Here is a 20,868-nt window from a genome sequence, read left to right as displayed (position 1 = left end):
CTGTGGATAAATAAACAGTTCTTCAGTAAAATAATCGCAAGATAAATGTTTTAGTTCTAGTCTACTTTTGACGAATCAAAATATGGAAATGAAGCACATGTTTTGTGTGGAAATGCAGAGCAGTCTCGTCAATCGTAAAAGCGATGCGTTTCGTGTTGGGTCTTTGCGTAATTGAGTATAAGTCTATGCAATTTAGCATCACTTTTCGTGGAATACTCACGCGTTAGCAAGATTACATTAATGTTTATTGAACATGAATCGAAATGTATTTATTTTGTATTTTTGAGGTTTTACAGCAGACCTAATGCTTTTTTTCTGGCTTGGGGTTAGAATGAATTGTAACGTGAGAATAGGTTGCTATGCAATAGGCCTATATAGCCCCATTGGTAACTTATTCGATGTTTATGTTGAACATGTATATACCAATTCAGTTGACATTGTTGAAGATGTGTAAGACATCACCCACGTTTTTTTTTTTTAAACAATAGACTTTATGCCAAAGTGCAAGGTTCATTTAAGTAGCCTAGGCCTACGCCATTTTGTTTCCCATTCATTGGCTTTAGGCTGAACAAATAAACGGTACACAAAACATGGTGCACACCAATAATAAATTGTACAGATCACTTTCTGAATGGTAAAATCGTACTGTAGTCAACAACAACAGTTTAATCGATTTTTGTATATCAATAATCCTTGCGCTTTAGTAGTAAGTCTAACGGTAATTGAAGAACAAAGAAATAATCAATGGAAAAATGAAGGACATTTTAAAGACATATCCTCAGACAGCAAAGTTGAATTGTTTCGTTTTGTAAAAATACTGCCATATGTGCCTATTTGTCACCGACCAATATTCCATAACAAGTTATTGACTTGGATAAGCCTAAAGAGTTCGTGTTAGACTTTTACCTTCCTTCGTCCTTACTGTGGCAGCCCTATCGCCCGTATTACCATCAGTGGGACTAAATCAATGCCTATTTGCGTCCCTTTGTTGAGATCTAATGAAGTGAACATTTTTCTGGGCGTAAAGTTAATTATTTTTTTATTCTGTTTTTTTATTTCACCTTTATTTAACCAGGTATGCTAGAAAAACATTACCGTTCTATTATGTAATATCAGTGTACGTTTACTGGTGTCTAGTTCTCAAATTAAAACTACACCAACAAATCTGCTATTCCAAAGTCTAGAAAGCAATACACGAAGGTGAAGTTCAGTTTTAGACGTCACTTCTTACCTGCAGAAATCGATCTGTCTTGTAACCTAAAGCCACCTTTTCTTTTCCTTAACTCGCAGTGTTGTTGCCAGAAGCTGAAAATGAATTCGTAATCAGGGAAACTTCATCCGGGGCATACTGTGCCCTTAAATGGCGTCTGCACTCCTTACTGTAAGGGCCTACCCCGCGGGCGGTGACCCTCTCCCTCCGCCGAACTTGAAGTCGACCGCACAGACAACGCTATGGCGTGGGGGGCTTTTACGCAGAGATGCCGTCTTATTTTCTGACCAGCGAAGAAAATTCACAAGACCTTAATTAAGAGAGATGTCGTAGGGTCGATATGAATCAAGTGTGTTATGAAGCGTCTTCCTCGAACATAACTGTTTACATGTTGAAACTTAAATGTCTCTCTTAGCTTGTTTCTAACTTTAGTGAATGATTTAAAACATTTGGATCAGTATAGACAAATAGTTTACGTAGAAAAAACGTTTTTGGAGCTAATGCATTTTTATAAGAGTAAGTATGAATCTTACCTGTCTTTGTTAAGTTTTAGAATGTCTGGTTTTCTTTTGTCGCTGGACTGCTTCGGCTCCTGACTTTGTCCGTGTAGGTGGCGACTTCCTATCACGCCTGGTCGGTTTGATGGTGTCTGGCCGAGAGAAAAAACCGCAGTATAATACTATGGGAGCTATAAAAACTCAGGTCTGTGCCTTTGGTATTCCTGGGCACCCTGTGCTCAATTACGGCTTAAAAGCTCTAGCTCAAGTCGTAGAATTTGTCTGGATTGACGAAGAGGCGGAGCGTGTGGTTTCGAAGGCACAGGGTTTGTTTGTGTCCCCACAATCATTTGAATAGGAGGCAATGCATGAACGGATGACCCGAGATATTCTAATGCTTCTATTTGTTTCTATTTTGGAACAGGGGTTTAAGCTCATAGCCTACTTACCGTTTCTTAAGACATGTTATGTTTTCGTCGGTCATGTTACAGTACGTGTCACGTTGGCGCATTCTGAAGCTCGGTGTGTGTGGAGTTTAGGCCGGGCAGATTCGGGTAAAGCGAGTCCCCGCGGTCCTAATCCGTTCTCAGGTCGCTCGTTTACAGAACAGTAGAGTTAGGTTCCACCAGCTCACAACACGCAAAACCCACCACTGTGGTCTATCTATACGCAAAGAGACGGATATTTTCATTGTCTTATTGATAGTAAAAATGATAATAGCCTACTATCCTACATAATCTAGTAGTTTATTCAAAATGTATCATCCAAAAACAAACTCGAAAACGATTAATCTAAATATGTTATTTTGTATTTAATTACAACAAGTAAATTGTATAACCTAATACTTTATTGTGCTGTTAATAATTTATAGGCCTATGTGTTTGTAATTCTATTCAATAGATGCGAAATGGGTACAATACTCGTGAGGAAAATGCAATCTATAGTATTTAGCCTAATTATGAGATATAACTATATATACTTTTAAAATGTTTAAATATGAACCTTTTTTGACTAGTGTTCCACCTTTGGTTAGATTGTCTATACATCATGTGCTAATAAGGAAATAAATGTTTACCCAACATAATTTTTAGAATGAATAATGGTTTCGAACATAATTATTGTCCATGGAGCCCATAAAAGTTGCTTAAACGTTTCTCGTGGAGTTGAGTTTAAACAAGGACAACGTCTGGAGAAATCTTTCAAAACAAATCGTCTATTGATTCAACATCAATGTATTCCACAACGCTGATAGTTGTAGTGTGTTGACGCTATTTCAAATATTGTCTGGGCCGCTCAGTCTGTTAAACGGAATTGGACTGTAAAACTGAATTGCATTGTAGTTCACAATGTCTTGCAGGTCATAGAAAAATATGTATATTTCCTCATTCCATCTAGAAATAGGCCTATCTGTGCTTAAAACGGCACTTTACGCATTGTACAATCTGGATAATATTGCTATTTACAGGCGGTGAGACCGATATTCGTATATTATTCATAGCTCACGGAGTTCAAGTTGAAAACAAAACTAATTTTGCAGTTGAGGCCTAATTATGCAACCTAACTAGCAACGAACTACAATTAGTTTAACATAGGCCTATTATGATTTAACAAACGTCCATTTTTAACTAGCCTATTGTTGGTCTAGCGCTGGATGTTTATAATATCCAGACAGACACCCACAATCAATTCATGGGCATTTATCTCTATCTCTACCTACTGCGCTCAAATATGAAGTATTGATCCGGGGCCTCCTCAGTTATCGCTGTCGTAAACAACATTGTGCAATATTGGCAACTTTTTTAAAACCGCTTACAAAACGTCCGTCCTTTTTTATGTGGCGATATGCAGGTGATGTACGGGTTTGGAGTATTTTAACAGCCAAGCGTCGATATGAGCTGTCTGTTGGTGTTGTCTAAGTGTTGCATGGCCTAAAATGTCTGTTTGGTCGTCGCGTCGCTGACACCTGACCGGAGGCAGGGCCAAACATCAAGGCTTACTTGAACATGACCCTGATTGACAAATGTTGCCGTGAAGCCAAACGGTCATGATATAATGTTGTAAATTATGAGCACACACCTCAGTCACAAACATCAAACATAGCATGGAAATATGTTATTTTTCTGTCTTTGTTTTTGCAAAAGCATAATCAATAGTCTTGGATTTTACTATTGAATAAAATGTACTTACACGTTTAGAGGTTACAGATATTGTTGGCAAGCCTCAAATGTGTAATATTTCCAAAGACATCTTCAAACCCTCAGGGATATCATAAAGCTTACAAGACGTATGAATTCAACCAGTACCCCCCCCCCCCAGATTAGATGTCGAAAGGCGCATAGCATATGTGAAATTGATATTGAATCAGGTTAGTTATTCGATAGAAATATGTCACTTCCCTACATTTTAACAACCAATGCAATTATAGTTTTCCCTCTGACTTGCTGCATGTAAGGGAATTCATTCTAGACCGACATGGCGATAAACCACCAATGTCAAGCTTCAGGACAACTAGCAGTATGTCTCTCTCACTCACTCACTAATTCAAGTCCTCACTCTCCATGATGCTCGCGCATGCGCGTGCGTGCACACACCCGCAGATACACCCTCTCTCATAGCACACACACCCTCGAACCTCTCTCCCTCACTCTCTCAATTCAATGTTTACATTGCCAAAGCAAGTGAAATAGACAATATACAAAAGCTAAATAAAAAATAAACCTCTATCTCTCTCTCTCTCTCTCTCTCTCTCTCTCTCTCTCTCTCTCTCTCTCTCTCAGGAAATCTGTCCATTTCTGCTGTTGGTCACGTGACCCACGCCTCCCCAGAATGGATGGAGTTGGCTCTCCACGTCAGCTTACGTCTCAAAATTTCTGCCTAGCGAACCAGCTTCAAAGAGGCACGAGCCAGGGCGCTCCAGAGCCATGTTAAGGGCGGCTATAGAGGCATGACCCAGATTGTGGTAGAGTGAAGGAATTATGGATTTTGACGAGCTGGTCCCTGTCGGTTCGAACATGTATTTGCCCAGTTGCACCTACTACGTCTCGGCGGGGGCAGACTTCTCCGGTCTACCCTCATTTCTGTCCCAGACCCCGTCTACTCGCCCCATAACATATTCGTACTCCTCTAACCTGCCGCAAGTCCAGCCTGTGAGAGAGGTGACGTTCAGGGACTATGCTGCCATTGACGCGTCTGGTAAATGGACACATCGGGGGAACCTGCCCCAGTGCTACCCCACTACGGAGGACATGGTTCACCGGGACTGTTTGTCGTCGCAGCCCACCATGGGGGAAATGTTTGCCAAAAACAACCCTGCCGCGTACCACCACCACTCCGGCGCGGGCTCTGCAGCGTCCAATTTCTACGGAAACGTTGGCAGGAATGGGGTGCTGCCCCAAGCCTTCGACCAGTTTTTCGAGACAGCATATGGCAACGCCTCGGAAACGCCGTCGTCTAACGACTATTCAGGGAACACAACGGCCACGAAACAAACAAACTCCGTGGCAGAGCACGCTCCACGGTGCCGGGATACTGAGGGGAAGGAGCCACGCGAGGAGACCAGCAGTCCAGAGTCCTCTTCCGGCAACAATGAGGAGAAATCGAGCAGCAGCAGCAGCAGTACGTATTAAGTCAGCACCCTGGTTATGAGAGAAAGTTTGCAATCTAGCGCGCTGCTGTTAAATTCTTTATATGGTGTTTTATAAGCTTATAAGGTTTATAGAGGGCCTGTAGATTTCCCCAACAAAACTTTGTTATAAACTTCAGGATCACGTGCTTGGAATTGAAATTGGCCGTGAAAGAAATCAGAACTGGTGATTTTTCTTAACACTCCCTAAAGTTTTTAAAAAGCACGTAGTTATCACTGTGAATTGTGACGTAGACCTAATATTCCCGGTCATACATTAATCATAAATGTAGCCTAGTTTCACGGTTTCTTAGCATTAAAAGAGCATTTACTTGCGTGTAATGAGGGGATGCCTCTGGTTTAGGGGTTAGCACATAGGAGATCGTGCGTTAACGCAGTCTGGCAGTGTATGTGTTGCACTAGTATGCTATTTGTCATGTTTCTGATGTGAGAAATCAAATGATGTGGTATTACTGTTGATATTATTTTATGATTAATTGCATTTCGTCTATTGTCTTACATGCACGCTGAAAACTGTCAGTTATCATGTATAGAATATGCAGTGTTCGTATCCAGAACACTGCATATGCTATTTAATGGCTTCAAATTGTAATAGAAATGACTGCATAAATAATATATAGAAATTAAGAGGCAATAACAATATTTTTCGTCGTATTGATTTGGACCACATGCGTAATTGTAGACTACCCAAAAGCCTATAACAATGCCTATAAATCCTAGACCATAGTCATGGATAATATGAGCTATTTGTATATTTTGGTGACCGCCATTCTCTTCTCTCCTCTCTAGGTGGACAGAGGACTCGTAAAAAAAGATGTCCTTATACAAAATATCAGATCCGAGAACTGGAGAGGGAGTTCTTTTTCAGTGTATATATCAACAAAGAGAAGAGACTGCAGCTCTCTCGTATGCTGAACCTCACCGACCGCCAAGTGAAAATCTGGTTTCAGAACCGAAGAATGAAGGAAAAGAAATTAAGCAGGGACAGGTTACATTATTACACCACGAACCCGCTGCTTTAGGAGTGACTTGCCATATGCGTTTACAGACTTATTGACTCGCAGTGGTTTCTTATCCCTGACGTTTGTGGCAGCAGTAGCAACAACACAACAACACAACAACAACAATGTCTGCAGCTGCAACACGATGCTCAACTGTTAATTTCAAGTTCGAGGACAGGTAGCAGAATCTCTCCTGATTTCCAACAGTTTGAGAACCAGCATGATTTAAGTTGACACACTGACGGCATTTTGGCCATCAGACTTTGTTTTAAATATATTTCTGCGGATTTTGTCCTCACCAAGACTGTGTTTCTTGTGTATCCTAATAATATTGTGCCACAATAGGTATATTGCCTTCATTTTCGCCTCACAGCGCGGAAAGCCTTACCAGTCAAACAATGACTGAGTCGGGTTAATTTTGTAATCGAAAAGCCTCTGGTAAATGAAGTTTTCTGTTAGTATAATCGTACGGGTGGTGACGTGGTATAGGTTTTTTGTTGGCAGACAATATGTGCTGTTGTGCTTTTCATAAATGAGGCTATGACTTTAATTCATTAATTGGTGTGACCAAATAATGAGACTTGGAAGAGCGCGATTGTACATTGTCTCTGTTCGTAAGGTTGTTTATTTTGCAGCCACTGATTTTCTATCACTTTTAAATACCAGCTGCGAAGCTCTATCAACAAAATAATAAGGACCCGGTGTTAAATGGTGTTGACCCCAAACCGTGACTAGGCCATTGTAATAGTTACAACACAACACATGTAGTAACATCTGTTTATATTTTGTATACTTGATTACCACACCTAATTTGGCTTTGAATTTGATGTTAATGCACGGACAAACCCAATGAGGAGAATATTAACCCTATACAGACAGAACCTGATATAAGCTTGTTCAGCCTCATTGTAGACTACGAATTGTTGCATTACGACACGCCTGTTGTTAATATAGGTAGTGTACGCAACAAGGCCGCAGTCTTTCGATACCCAGATTCAGCCAATATGCATCCAGGTTTTGTTCAAATAGGACGAAATATTTGTTTCTATTATTCACATGTCTTCTTGTTTTCTGTTGCAGTAACATGAACGTGAAAAGCGTTTTGAAATATATTGTCAGGGACATAATCTTGGATCAACTGCTTGGTATGCCCCAAATATTCTGTATTATCCTATATTTCGAAATTAAAAATGAAAAGATTTTTGAAGGAATGTACAAATGTGACTGGTTATTTTACTGAGACTGGAAACTATTTTGAAAGCTGTTTTACCTTCACACAGGCCTTTTACGCACAACTCTTAACATTTTAAGCACAAAGAAATAACTAAATACTATTTAAATATTTCAAACTGAGAGTTACTTACTCGAATGTGAAACCTTATTCGTGGAAACGATATTTGTGTGAGCGATTGATTGATTAACACCAATATTTCATCAAGCTACCAATCGTAAATATTGATATGCACCTAAACATTAGGCTACTATTTCTTATGTGTGTCCGGTTGTATTTTCTAATGACCTTTGCTCATTGCAATTGTGTAGGGTGACATGCACATCTAGGCACTAATCGTTTTGAACTCACTGACGTATAGGCTACCATCATTCAGGCTTATCATTCAATGGAGTTCATTTATTGGCTTTGAACTTTGAATATGTTTGTCTCAATTACTCACAACACTGTGGTAAACAATCCGAATGCAGTCACCTTGTGCATCTCCTTTTCATTCACCTACATGTGTCTCTCATGGATTGGATTTAAATCATCCCTTCTTCCACAACATCCTCCTAAGCGAGCATCGCGATATTTGCTGTTAATATCACTCTGTTTATGAGCGCCAGCCGCAGCGCAATGGCGTTCATATATGACAGTCAAAAGGGCCATAAACGCAGGGAGAGAGAGGCTGAAGTTTATGGTTGCCTCTCTCCGGCCTTACCTCGCCTGGCGCATCCTTTACTGCGCGCTGGAATTCCGTCCCTAATTACTGGACATCCTCCCCGTTGCCGCAGCAACGCGGCCATAAAATCTGTCTCAGAGTCTGGAGCATTTGTACAGTTGGAGTGCAGTGCAATAAACCGTCTGAGACCCAAGGTTATCAACTCTTTTACAAAGGAGGCGAGAGCGAAGACAGGGGAGAGGACGGATAGGAAAAGCCTCTGCTCACTGGCCGTTTCGACTTCATTTGAGAAGGTTTTTCCCCCTTCGCAGGTTGTCCTCCTTGGATCAAAGTAGCGGCCATGGGGCTTGTGTTCATTTGGAGACGCTTCTTCCTGCCACAGTGCGGCGCTGTTGAGATCAATGTCATTGTCGTAGATATTTTTGTTTGCAAGAACTCGAACCCAGCACAAGAAACCTTCAAGATTCTCGAGGGATACAATACCTTACAATGCAGGTACATTTTCTCGAACAAAGCCTCATACTATGTGAGAGAGCTGGCTGTTCCTGTTTTCAGAAGTAGATTATTTTAACAGTTTATTTAAGTACAACTGTATTGTAACGTTTCTTTCCTTTAGCTGTTTTGATCATTAGGTTGCACATTCAATATGGTGGTCAGCAGTAGAGCATGATTGGCAGTATAATTGTAGAGGTAAGATATTACATGTAGTAGCCTAGCAACACGTGCTCTGCTACATTTGTTAGGCTTGTATATTTTACATGTATAAGCATGGCCCAATAGAACAGGCCTACTTGAAGATATCAAGGTTATTACAGGCTGAAAGTATTTGTTCACAATCATGGAAAGAGGGGAGTGAATGTCTTATCTAAAGTAGTTCATCATTATCTACTCATTTCAGTGTTTTATATAAAACATTTTTTTTAATGATCTGGATTAGTTGGCCCTTCTAAATCACAACAATCACTTGTGAAATCACCACTCTCACTGGGCTTTTTGGAACCAATCTGCATTTGGTGTCCTTCCAGAAGGCATTACTCTCTGGGTCGTGCCAAAAGTATAAATGATGTGATTGAAAAAGTAGGTTTGATTGTGATACGCCAGAAACGTGTGTTCCTTTCCTTCCTGTTCTAGACGCTAGAGAGGGGGATATTCGGTATCATTCCAAGGCGCAGATGCGGTTCGCCACGGCTCTTGAATGCGCGTGGACACCCCTCTACTACTCCTTTGTCTCTCGTGAAAAATAAATGCTTCCGCTGGATGTAATAAAACTCTGCATTATTGTTCATAACTGCACTCGCGACGAACATGATCCGTCCGAAACGGCCTCCACGGCCACCATCATATGAGGTTGATCAAAGCGTTGTTCAGAGTAAACTGTTTTGGGGGAAATGATAGCTGGACAGCTGTGAAATGAAGATTTAATAGCAGCAATTAGGCTAATAACTGTAACACGGAGATATAACTGAGAGGTCTAGGTTACACGTCGATGCAGCAGCATGGGGTGTGTGTGCTGACGACAACTGTTTCAAAGCTGCATGTGCACAGAATTAATTAACGGCAACATTATTAAGTATTGAATTTCGAATGGCTGATATTTTATAAGATCATATATATATATATATATATATATATATATATATATATATATATATATATATATTTGCTGATGGTGTTTTTGCTGATTTGTCTGGTAGTTAAGTTCACTCGTAATGGAATGCACAATTCACTGTTCAGTTTATAGAACAGGAAAATAATGTTAGCTGCACGGATCCCCCCTCCTCATATGTACAGTATATATAGTCAACCCCAGTTATGCACCATATAAACCTTTTCGTTCCTTATACTTTAGAATTGATAGAACTATTACCAGTCTCACTTCTATGTTTAATTGGGAGACATAATGAATAAGATGTCATTTTTCGTGACAGTGCAATGTCGTTGTTTTTTACCATCGAACTATTATCCCACGAGACCTAAACCACAACTATAAGCCTATAGTAACGATGCAGAAATTGCTTTTAAGTCTACACTTAAGGCCACGTTTGTGTTTTGGGGGGTTAAATCACCATGTTTACTTACTTGCTCAGGTTATTCCCATTGTCTCGTTGGGGTATTATAGGGCCTCAACTGGTCTCCCTCCATTTGGATGCGTCCATTCCTCTTTCTCTCTCCAGGTTGAAGTTAATCTGGGCCGGTTTTGACCATTACCCGTGCCAGGTGGCTTGTAGACCTCCTGCTCTGTTTTCACTCTGCGGTGTCCATCTCAATGCAAAATTGAGAAAAATGTATTGTTATTGTTGAAACAGCATGTCAATTAGATGTCCACAAAGGTATGTTATACGTGTGGTGAATTGTGTGAATAAAAAAAGCGTAGGTTTATATATAGGACATGGCACACCTTTATATTTGATGAACGCATAATGATTATCTGCATCCATAGTTTGCTTTTACAATGCCTTTGTAACACGCTATTAGGCATCGAGGCTACACTTAGGCCTATTTGTAACCAAAAACATCAGTTGGCGTTACTGCATCATCCTTCGACGCTAAATTGACAATGATTTAGCTTTAACCAGACTCCCCAAAATCATCTAGTGCTGCTATTTGGTCGGATATGCAGTCTGTTTTGATGTCCCTATATGTATATCTTATATAATAAATAGATCTAGAAGAAACGAATCATTTGAACACGGAGAAAATAGCTGTTTGTAAAACGTATAATGTTCCTGCCAATTAGGCCTAATGCCTTCATCGGTGTTTTATCTCTCTACAATCCATTTACTTGTCAATTAATTAGACCTACGCAGTGATCTATTTTATAGTAAATTACTGTAAAAAATGTGTAGCCGTCTTGTTACGCCCTGTTTACGGTACCTGTTTAAACCTGAAGGGAACCTTAATGTTGGCTTACAGTTGTCACTTACAGTTCGGGAGGATTGTCGACACTGTGTGCGCATGAAAAGGTGTAGGCTATAGGCGCGAATGACTTGCGAAGTGGTTGTTTATTTGATTTGGTTTAATATGAACTAATGTGCTGGTTTTATTTTCCAACGTTCATTTTCAATTAGCTATATAAGGGGTACATGTAACCTAGTTGTATCTAGTCTAGTATCGACTAAACAGCATCTGAGGGCTGTTAAACCTTGTAAACCTCTCATTTTAGTACAGGAAGAACGCATAGCCTTATCTGCAGTTGATGGATGTAACACTTGAAGTCTCTAAACTTTTGCAAAGTCATCTTTAAAGGTCACTAACCTACAGTGTAAAATAGGGTTTCAAGTACTTTTTGTCATTTTTATTTCATATTAATTGTGTTATAATGATGAGGTGAACACGTCATTATTTAGTAGCTTATATAGTCTTTCCTTTATTGGTCCTGTTGTTGCGTCTGTTTTTAAAACGAATATGGTTTCCATTTAGTCTTCTTGTGTGATATATACGCATATAAAGTATCAACTGCAGGGAGCCATAGGGCTTAAGACAAATTAATAATTTGATTAAATAAACCTTATGCTTATTTTATTTTACGCACAGTTCAAAATAATAAGGGATAAGACGTACTTCTCTTAATGCTGAAAACAGAATTGGTAGTTGATATGGAACATATGCTGCCGAACTCCCCTTTGCGCATGCATGGGTGCGCATAGACTACTTTTTATTTTCGAATGTTTGCATTCTGCACATATGGCCTCGCCCCGTCGGCGCTATGGTGGTGCATTAAAGCGAGATGAGAGAAACGCACTGATTGCTGTGCTTTCTCCTTTCTATTCCTCAGACCTTCGATGGCCCCGGCTGCTACGTGGTCGTGGATGGGGAGGGGCCCTGCGTATCCGAGCATTCCTATTGGCTCCAGAGTCTGCACAGCGGAGAGGGGGGTACATCTAATCATATCCAGCATGTTTTGCACAAGAAATGTCAGCCAGAAAGGGCTATCTTCTCCCCTCGCCAAAATACACTACAATAATGTCATGCTCGGACAGCCCCGCAGGAAACGCGTTTTTTGTGGATTCTCTGATCAGCGGTCGGACCGAGGGTGCAGGGGGACACTACTACCCGGGCAGCGGTGTGTGTCTGCCCCATAACACCACCTCAGAGGTTCCTTACGGACTACAGAACTGTGGATACTTCCCTGGCATAGGCAAGCGGAGCAACGCAGGTCCCCAAAACATGATGTCTACCGCGTCAGGCGCGTATATGTCAGGCATGGAGATGTGGATGGACGCGCAGAGGTCGTGCAGAATGGACCGAATGGACCAGCAACAAACTGTGGGTCCCCAGGTCGCGCCCTGCTCGTTCCCGCAGAGCATTAAGGAGGAGAGCGCGTACTGTCTCTATGAACCGCAGAAGTGCCCTAAAGCCTCCACAGCTGAAGACCTGACATACTCGAGGCTAACCACAACAGGCTCCGGTTCAGGCTCCTGTACAGTCACCGATGGCGGCGGTGGTACTGTACCCGTGCCTGGCTACTTCCGCTTGTCTCAGACGCACGCACGCTCTCATAAAGTTTACCACGGTGCCCAATCGAACCCCTCTCATTCTCACTTTGGCCTACACCCCCCTGCACCAACTCGTTTCCACACCTCGACACCCCAGCTGTCCTCAGCTTTAGCCTGCTCAGCCACGGCGGAGCACAGAAGGAGAGACACCGAGGAGGCTCTGTCCTCCGGTAACGCGCCCAAGCCCCAGCAGACGAACGCCCTACTGGGGGACGAGGAGACGCGAGCGTCCTCCGACGGGGAACCTTCCTCTCCCGAGGAAGCTGTGGTGGAGCTCGAGAAGGAAAAGTCAGTGAAAACGACTAAAGGTGAGCTGAGATCATTAAAAGGTGTTGTCACTCACTCTGCCACGGTTGGTTTTATTTCATACTGTATAGTGAAGCAGGTATGGCGACAAATAAAAAGATTATAACACTTGCCGAGAGACGGATTTCTGCTTTAGCATTCAGAGGTCATTTAGGAGTTTGTTTTTATTCAGGGATAATATATGGTCTATATGAGGCGACACCATGCTTTAGTTGAGAATATTTGAATGCCTTAATATCAAGCGGACCTGACAGGTTTGGAAAAATAATAGAAGCAATTTAGTAAAAATGCTGTGGGGGAAAAAGCAATGTTATTATAAAAAAATACATGTAATTATTTGTTTCGGTTTAGGCTATAGGTTTATCATAGAGTTTCCATTATAGACCCTTGTTTCTTTGGACAAAAAATTACTTCACTGTCGCTCAAAATAGGACTAACATTCGTAGGCTATGTCTATTCACTATCTACTAAAAGCCTGTTTTTATTTTTGTCTGTTGAAATTTGTTATAGTAGGTCTAAAATGATAGAAAATGTTACATCTCATAAAATATCTTTGAATTATTACCTGCACGTTTTAAGTTCAAGCAAAGTACACAAGGCCGTTGAACCTTCCTTATGGAGAGGCCTATATCAACCCATTGACCTGCACAACACACACACACACACAGAGAGAGAGAGAAGCTTGCGCGCGGCCTATCTTACATCCCAAGCTGTCAGCCTAAAAGCATGTATCTACCATTTCCTTTAGGAGACTCAAAAAGTGAGAACACCGCCAACTGGCTAACAGCAAAAAGCGGCCGGAAGAAACGTTGCCCATACACCAAGCACCAGACACTGGAGCTCGAGAAGGAGTTCCTCTTCAACATGTACCTGACTCGCGAGCGTCGCCTAGAGATCAGTAGGAGCGTGCACCTGACCGACAGGCAGGTCAAAATATGGTTCCAGAATCGCAGAATGAAACTGAAGAAAATGACCCGGGAAAACAGGATTCGGGAGCTCACGTCAAATTTCGGTTTTTCGTGATAACACTGAATGTTTTTAATAAGCTTTGTATTAAACGAGCTTTAGTTATAATGCAAGTTGAAAAGGGCACATATTTCTTAGGCCTACAGGCAAGCCTTTGCATCGTCCTGTATAGCTACTGGTAAAACGTGAATGTTATCGGTTGTTTCTTATTTCTTCATATTCTGTCACATCTTAGAATAGGTGTCTTGGGTAAAATAATGGTTGACATTTTATCTAAATTGGAGCTACACATATAAATCACAATTGAGTTTTACAAATATATTGCATATATTGTGCAGTTTCTTTAAAATGTAGATTGCATGAAACAACATGATTCAGACCCCGCTTTTCCTGCATTTTGCAATGTGGATCACACAAGGCCTATCTATCAACAGTGAGGGAATAAGATGAGTCGACCTATAAATGTATTGTTCCGATATATTATGATGATTTGAGGATCATTTTGTTGTGTAGACTCGAACTAAGGGAAATGTACATGAGCAGTCTACATTGTGAAATTTTTTTTATTGTGTATAACATTATGTACATATGAGATTGTGTTTTGTGTATTGCGTAATAAATTATAAATTCACATATACTGGATTAGTCTGTTTTTTGAAGTCAATGTTTATACCTCTGTATTTTTCGCCATTTTCTTCTGTAAAATAGTATAAGCATTTTGGACAGGTTATTGAATCCCATTTGAAGTTGTATATTGCTTGGCTTTTGCCTGTCCGTTCAGAAATGTTTTTAGGATCCGTGGAATAGCTCTCGGAAACTATTTACATATGACACCAGTCATAATATGTCTAGGCGGTATAGGCATAGGCCTATAACACTGCAAGGCGGCATTTGTAGAGTTTTATGACTTGCTCGTATATGACGATTCTCGCTCTCCCCAAAGACTGATTTCAGTCGAGAGAGAGACGTTTAGCCGGAGAGGAAGCAACAGACAGTGGTAGAAAGTAATATTGCGTTTTGGCATTTTTGGACAAAGTCTTCCATTCATTTTGTGATTGGAATAGTGGAATAACTTCGATGAATGGGTAAGTCAATGTGTTGTTTGCAATTTGTGTTTTCTGGACTCAACATGTAAAAAGAAGTACAGTTTCCAGTGCAAGGATTTGATAATGAACATTAAAGGACATGGTACTTTCAATACAGGCTCGTTATGAACAGCATTGGTGTTTGAAATCGATATGAAAACCGAAGAAGACGTGGCGTTATGCATTGGCTGCTGTGCGTCTTGAGGCCTGGAGCGGACTGTGGAGTGGTTTAGGTAGTTTCATGTTGTTGGGATCTATTTTCTACCTCTACAACACGAAACTGTCTGAATTGGCCCAGTTTAATACATCGAAACGTAGTCTGGGACACGTGCAATCTGATTGAATTGTATGTAATAGGATGGAGTGTTATTTGTTTTTACATAAATATATGAATAAACAATAGGACATTTCTTATTTCCTTTAGCTGTTGAGAAATACTTACTGTCGTGTATTTATCTTAACATATCGTCAGTAATATTTATACAAACTCCACTTGTTATTTTCGTCGTCAAATTAAGCCCCTGAATTGCCTGCGTCCTATATTTATCTTGGTAAAAGCTCAGCCATAGGCGAGTTGGACTTGGATTTAGCGTATAGATAAGTATGTTTTCTCTCACTCGTGACGCAATGACGCCAGACAAGGCCTCGGTGACGACCACTGCATTGGAGTGGAAGGGGAAGATGAGTGGGCAACAGCGACCTCAGCGGCGCGCCGGTGGGCAGTTGAACCGGATGCTTCCGCTACGCAATACAGCCCGGACACAAAAGAGGGGAAGGGCTTTATGGCGATATTTAGATCCGCCAGACAAGCTGTTATCTGCGGGAAAAATAAGTGAATAACCCCTGCGGTATACTGGGTCCGTGTTAAACACACCCTGATTTAGTTTACAGCCTTAAAGTGCCATTTCATTCACTTGTGTGTCCTTTTTTTCTTTTGAAGGTTGCTGTCTGTGCTGTGTTTAAGTGCGCATAGCCTTTATTTATCCACTAGCCTCTTTATTTTGTTCTAATGTCTCTAATATATTTTCACCAAGCATTATCTGATTATACACAGTGGTAGGCCCAATGCTTTCCAGGTAGATGAACGCCTATCTTTTCAGTTATTGGTGTGAGTTATACCGTTTTTTTTTCTTCAGTATGGGAAAACAGGCTGGAGTGGATTATTTAGCAGTAGTCAATCGCCTGTGGCCTGTAAGGTGTTGGCCTAGCTTTCAGTTTTATTCCACGGTAATAAATAGAACACGTCATTCTGTGGGCTATCCTATCACGCTTCTCTAAAGCTATGGTAGGGCAAGGTTAGAGAACATGTCTGTGAAGTGTTACAACGTGTTACGCCGACATTTCCTCTCTTCATACTAGTTCAGACTTTATCATCTTGTATCCAGACTTAGGTTTGCTGTTGGTTTTGTATTGTATTTGTTTGTCCATTGTTGTTCGGTTTTTGAAAATGAGTTTTATTTCTGCTTTCAAATTTGATTAGAACGTGATCTATGTGTCTGAATGATGAAATAAACAACCCCATGTTTAAACTATCTATTAAATGATCTATTAATTGGATGTTTTTCTCTCGAGGTATCTCACACTTTTATGAGGAAACTCAACGGCTTCTGTACATTATGCTGTATTTGTTAGCGTATTATTTTCTACTTAATTGTGTATAATTTTTTCATTAGCCATAGTGGCTTCCATAATTGGCACTGCTGTGCTGGTAGCCTATTTGTAATAGTGCTAATGGTAATTATGGTTAGGGGCCTGTGTTTTGGTTGATTATGTCATATGGCCTGGATTTTAACAGAAGTGAGAAATGAGAAATGAGAATTAGAACAAAAATAAAAACAATTGTCTGAGGATGATGCTGGACCATCTGACATAAAAATAAAAGGGTCAAATTTGATAATATATTTTAAATAAAGGTTAAAATCCAGGTAAACCAAAACACAGGGTCTTAATTATGATAGTGGCCTCATAATAGGCTTATAGAACTCCTAGTAATATTCGGATGCAAACAATATGTGTAGGCTAATTCTTTTTAATAGTGGTAAAGTATTTGTATTTGAAAAAGAAGCCAGCTCGACGTGCACTACTATGTGCATACTATTTTCTATGACGAATATCCATAATTGTCGCTTATTTTGTTGAATCTTAATTGTTTAAATATGCCACAATTAGGCCTATTTCCATGTAGGTTATTGATTGAATTAATATATTTTCTGTAATAGAACATTGCTGTTTAATTCCTCGGTTTTGTTTAATAACCAGAATGTAGGCTATCCTGGATATTCATGGACATAGAATACAATATTAGACTAGAACAGTAAAATTATTCTTTAATTTTTGTTTTGTTTTTTTTTGTTTTAAGGCAGCAGTAAATACATTAACTTAACCGGGTAGACCTACTACTATGCCAACACACATTTCTATTCTATTTAGACATTTGTTTTCTATAAAAAAGAACTATACGAACTAAAACTTTTCAATATTTTGCTGTTGAAAATAATATTACTTTTACTGAGAAATCGTATATATTTTTTTTCCAAATAGGCAATATAATAACAACGTCATAGGATGTTGATGAAATAACACATTAGTCAGATATTATTCTCAGCAGGCTTGTGGTTCTATTAATCTTATATTATATTAGGTTATTATTGTATAATACCAAACTAAGGCTTCACAAAATAGCATGATATAGCACACCTTTGAAAGCTTATGTTTAATGGGGCGTGAACGTAAAAGCTTTTCATTTTGGAACGTTTCCTGACAATGAAAATATGAAAGGTTTGAACATTTTGACAGAAGATGAAAGAGGTTACATGCTACGATGGAAAGCTACCCAGAGCATTAGTTGTAAGAAAGAATATCTGAATAATTGACGTTCCTTGGCGCCGTAGAAAGAATGCATTTTATGACATTTGGTAATCGTTAATAAGCCCCAATATGGCGGCGTTATCCTGGTTATGTTCAGCTCCTGTATGTTTTGTGTTTTGTTGTGAGTATCATTGGTAATGCTTCTTACCCTATAACATATGTGTAAATATACTCGTTAAATGTGTGTTTTGGGAGAATTATTTATTGGATTTGCTGAACAATACTAAGTGGACAGATACTTCCAATGGTATTTCAGTTTAGTCTACTCTCCCTTTCCACAGCCCTACATTTATATCAGCAGTAGTTGTATAAAATAATAATAATTTGCTTTTAAAACTAGACATTGTTACGTTTTAAGACAGAGACCCGCGAGCATTTAATAGCCAAAGGGATTGATTTATCCTTTATTGTTCAGCCTTTATGATCACGTGCGCTCGTCACCCAATCGAATGGCAGTCCTGCTTCCCAACTATTAGTCGACTGTAGATCTTTGTGGTGCCAAGTTGCTATACTTGATTTCTTCAGATTGTTATTTTGTAAAAGTCGGGTTTAGTGCGTGTGTATGTGTGTGTGGTGTGTGTGGCACGCGTGTTTTTGTATGTATCTGTGTATGTGTGGGTACATGTGAAAGTATCTTTTGTCATGTCGACATCTGGAACGTTGACTAGCTACTACGTCGACTCCCTCATCTTGCCGGAGAGCGAGGAGCTGTCCGCGCCCAGATACACCTCCGGTCCGGGGGGGCTCCAGCATGCGAGGCAGCTCACCTCGCTCACCGATCACACCGAGCTTGGGCCCTGCACCTTCCCGACGAAAGCTCCGGTCTTCAGCCCGTCCTGGGGCCATGTATCGACCCAGTTTCCAGGTGCCGTGTCATCCGTGTACCACCACCCGTACGGGCATCACCAAGGCCCGGCTCCAGGCGACTTGGAGGGTCGCTACATGCAGTCCTGGCTGCTTGAGCCCATGTCAGGGTCCTTGCCCTTGACCGGATTACCAACGAGTCATCATTACGGGATCAAACCGGAGAGCCTGGGTGCACGAGTGGACAGCGCGCTGCCTGGATCCCATACCGCACTGCTCCTGTCCGACTTCACCAACGGGACAGTTGCGACGGCGTCCCCGGTGGACAAGAACACACTACCTGGCCAGACCGCAAACCTGAACGGGGAGATAGAGGAGAAACCGGCCCTCGATCCAAGTAAGTGCTGCTTCATCCTTTGACATTTGGTAATGCTATGTTCTGTAAAGCTGCGGGGATGCAGGTAGAAATGTGTGAGTAGCAGAGGGGGCGCGTGGTTGAAAATATGCCATTCGAGGCGTGCCATTTATCGGGACTTGATAATAGGCTATCTTTCTCTCACCCGTTTCTATGTTTTGATACTATGTGTTTCAGATTTTAAACAGCAGCAACAGTCAGGTATAGGAGTGCATTGCTACTTTGGATTGCATTTAGATTTTTATATCCATAATTGATTTCCAGGGCTTTTGTTATCAGCCTCGTCCCTTGTGGGTCATGTGTTTTTATTACATCTGGGCCAGCAGCACCGGGCTCACACCAGTCTCGTTTCGCACCCCCTCTCTCCAGATAACCCGGTATCTAACTGGCTCCACGCAAGCGCCACGAGAAAAAAGCGCTGTCCATACTCCAAGCACCAGATCCTTGAGCTGGAGAAAGAGTTCCTCTTTAACACGTACCTCACGCGGGACCGTAGGTTCGAGGTCGCGAGGCAGCTCAACCTTACCGAGAGACAGGTCAAAATCTGGTTTCAGAACCGCAGAATGAAGATGAAGAAATGTAATAAAGATTGTGGACCAAAAAATGATTTATAGGCACCTATGACTCATTGAACGTGAACGTAAAAAATATCACAAAAAAGGGATATCTGTGAAAATACTGTCATTTTTAGAAGTCGTTGTCTCATTGTTTTATTCCAAACAGAAGCTGTTATGTGTCTTGTAAAAAAGCATGTCCGGCTCTACTCGTCGGTTTGATGCAACTACCTTTATATTGCACAATTTAACAGTGCGCATAATTTGTTGTTATTGTTATTATGATGTTAATTAATTAAGGCCTCGGCTGCAAGTGTCATTGTGTAACACGAGTATTAGTAGGCCTGTTCTCTGTGCTCATTTGTGTATGGATGTTTGTAGCTATGTGTGTGTTCTCTGGTTTGTAGATATTTGTATTTCCGGTTCAACTGAATTTAGTTTTAAATGTGATTAAGTTTTTGTTGTTGTTGTCATTATTTCAGTTACTGGTAACGTTGATTCATGATCAAACGTTGGAGTGATAGGCTAACGTCTGGCTGCTAACGTCTGGCTGCTAAGCTGCTAACGTCTGGCTGCTAACGTGATGGTAGCATTTTGAAGGGGGTGCATGAGTATCAAAAGCCTTTTAAAAATGCATATAGGCCTATTGATACTATTCATAGAAGGTACATAACAATCATTTTGTGTTGACTACCTAGACGTCTCTCAACTACCTATAATTGCAAGACCTATAATTGCAAGAGCCTATTTGATTTTTACCTGACTCCGTTGTGAAGAAACATAACGCTTGTATAGGAAACTATGTCTGAATTTCAGGGAGTAACATTTAGAGGACATATTGGTTAGGAAGAGAGAGAGAGGACATTTTAAAAACACTGTAGGCTACGTAATGAATACCTCATGGTCTGGAGACGTTCGGATGTTCGGTTCTCAAATGTAATTTGTACTTTATTTATTGAATAAAACAAATTATATCTGCGAATGCAGCCACATTGAATTATTATCATTTGTTGTGCTTTTACATTTCACTGTAATCTAAGAATTAATTAAATAAATTATAAAATTCTTAAATATATTGACAGTCAAATGTATTGCATCCTACCAAATGTATTGTGTAGCCTATATGCC

The 20,868-nt window shown here is 40.6% G+C and overlaps 3 protein-coding genes across 3 annotated transcripts; all 3 read left to right on the top strand.

Annotated features, from left to right (window-relative positions):
• Window positions 1-1,346: 1,346 nt before the first annotated feature.
• On the top strand, window positions 1,347-7,548 carry LOC135549601 (homeobox protein Hox-A11a-like). The gene is made up of 3 exons (XM_064979717.1): window positions 1,347-1,726; window positions 4,485-5,322; window positions 6,140-7,548. Exons 2-3 carry the CDS (start codon window positions 4,683-4,685, stop codon window positions 6,370-6,372), a joined length of 873 nt encoding a protein of 290 aa, XP_064835789.1. The 5' UTR covers window positions 1,347-1,726; window positions 4,485-4,682; the 3' UTR covers window positions 6,373-7,548.
• A 1,103-nt stretch (window positions 7,549-8,651) lies between these two features.
• On the top strand, window positions 8,652-14,601 carry LOC135549599 (homeobox protein Hox-A10-like). The gene is made up of 3 exons (XM_064979715.1): window positions 8,652-8,741; window positions 12,022-13,050; window positions 13,797-14,601. Exons 2-3 carry the CDS (start codon window positions 12,159-12,161, stop codon window positions 14,069-14,071), a joined length of 1,167 nt encoding a protein of 388 aa, XP_064835787.1. The 5' UTR covers window positions 8,652-8,741; window positions 12,022-12,158; the 3' UTR covers window positions 14,072-14,601.
• Window positions 14,602-18,368: 3,767 nt separating this feature from the next.
• Window positions 18,369-20,661, top strand: LOC135549604 (homeobox protein Hox-A9-like). The gene is made up of 2 exons (XM_064979719.1): window positions 18,369-19,168; window positions 19,556-20,661. The coding sequence occupies exons 1-2, from the start codon at window positions 18,610-18,612 to the stop codon at window positions 19,798-19,800; spliced, it is 804 nt and encodes a 267-aa protein (XP_064835791.1). The 5' UTR covers window positions 18,369-18,609; the 3' UTR covers window positions 19,801-20,661.
• The last annotated feature ends 207 nt before the right edge of the window (window positions 20,662-20,868 follow it).

This window comes from Oncorhynchus masou, chromosome 12 (assembly GCF_036934945.1).
Source record: "Oncorhynchus masou masou isolate Uvic2021 chromosome 12, UVic_Omas_1.1, whole genome shotgun sequence".
NCBI classification, from domain to species: domain Eukaryota; kingdom Metazoa; phylum Chordata; class Actinopteri; order Salmoniformes; family Salmonidae; genus Oncorhynchus; species Oncorhynchus masou.
Note: the sequence above shows the minus strand (reverse complement) of the source record. Positions and strands in the feature narration are given on the sequence as shown.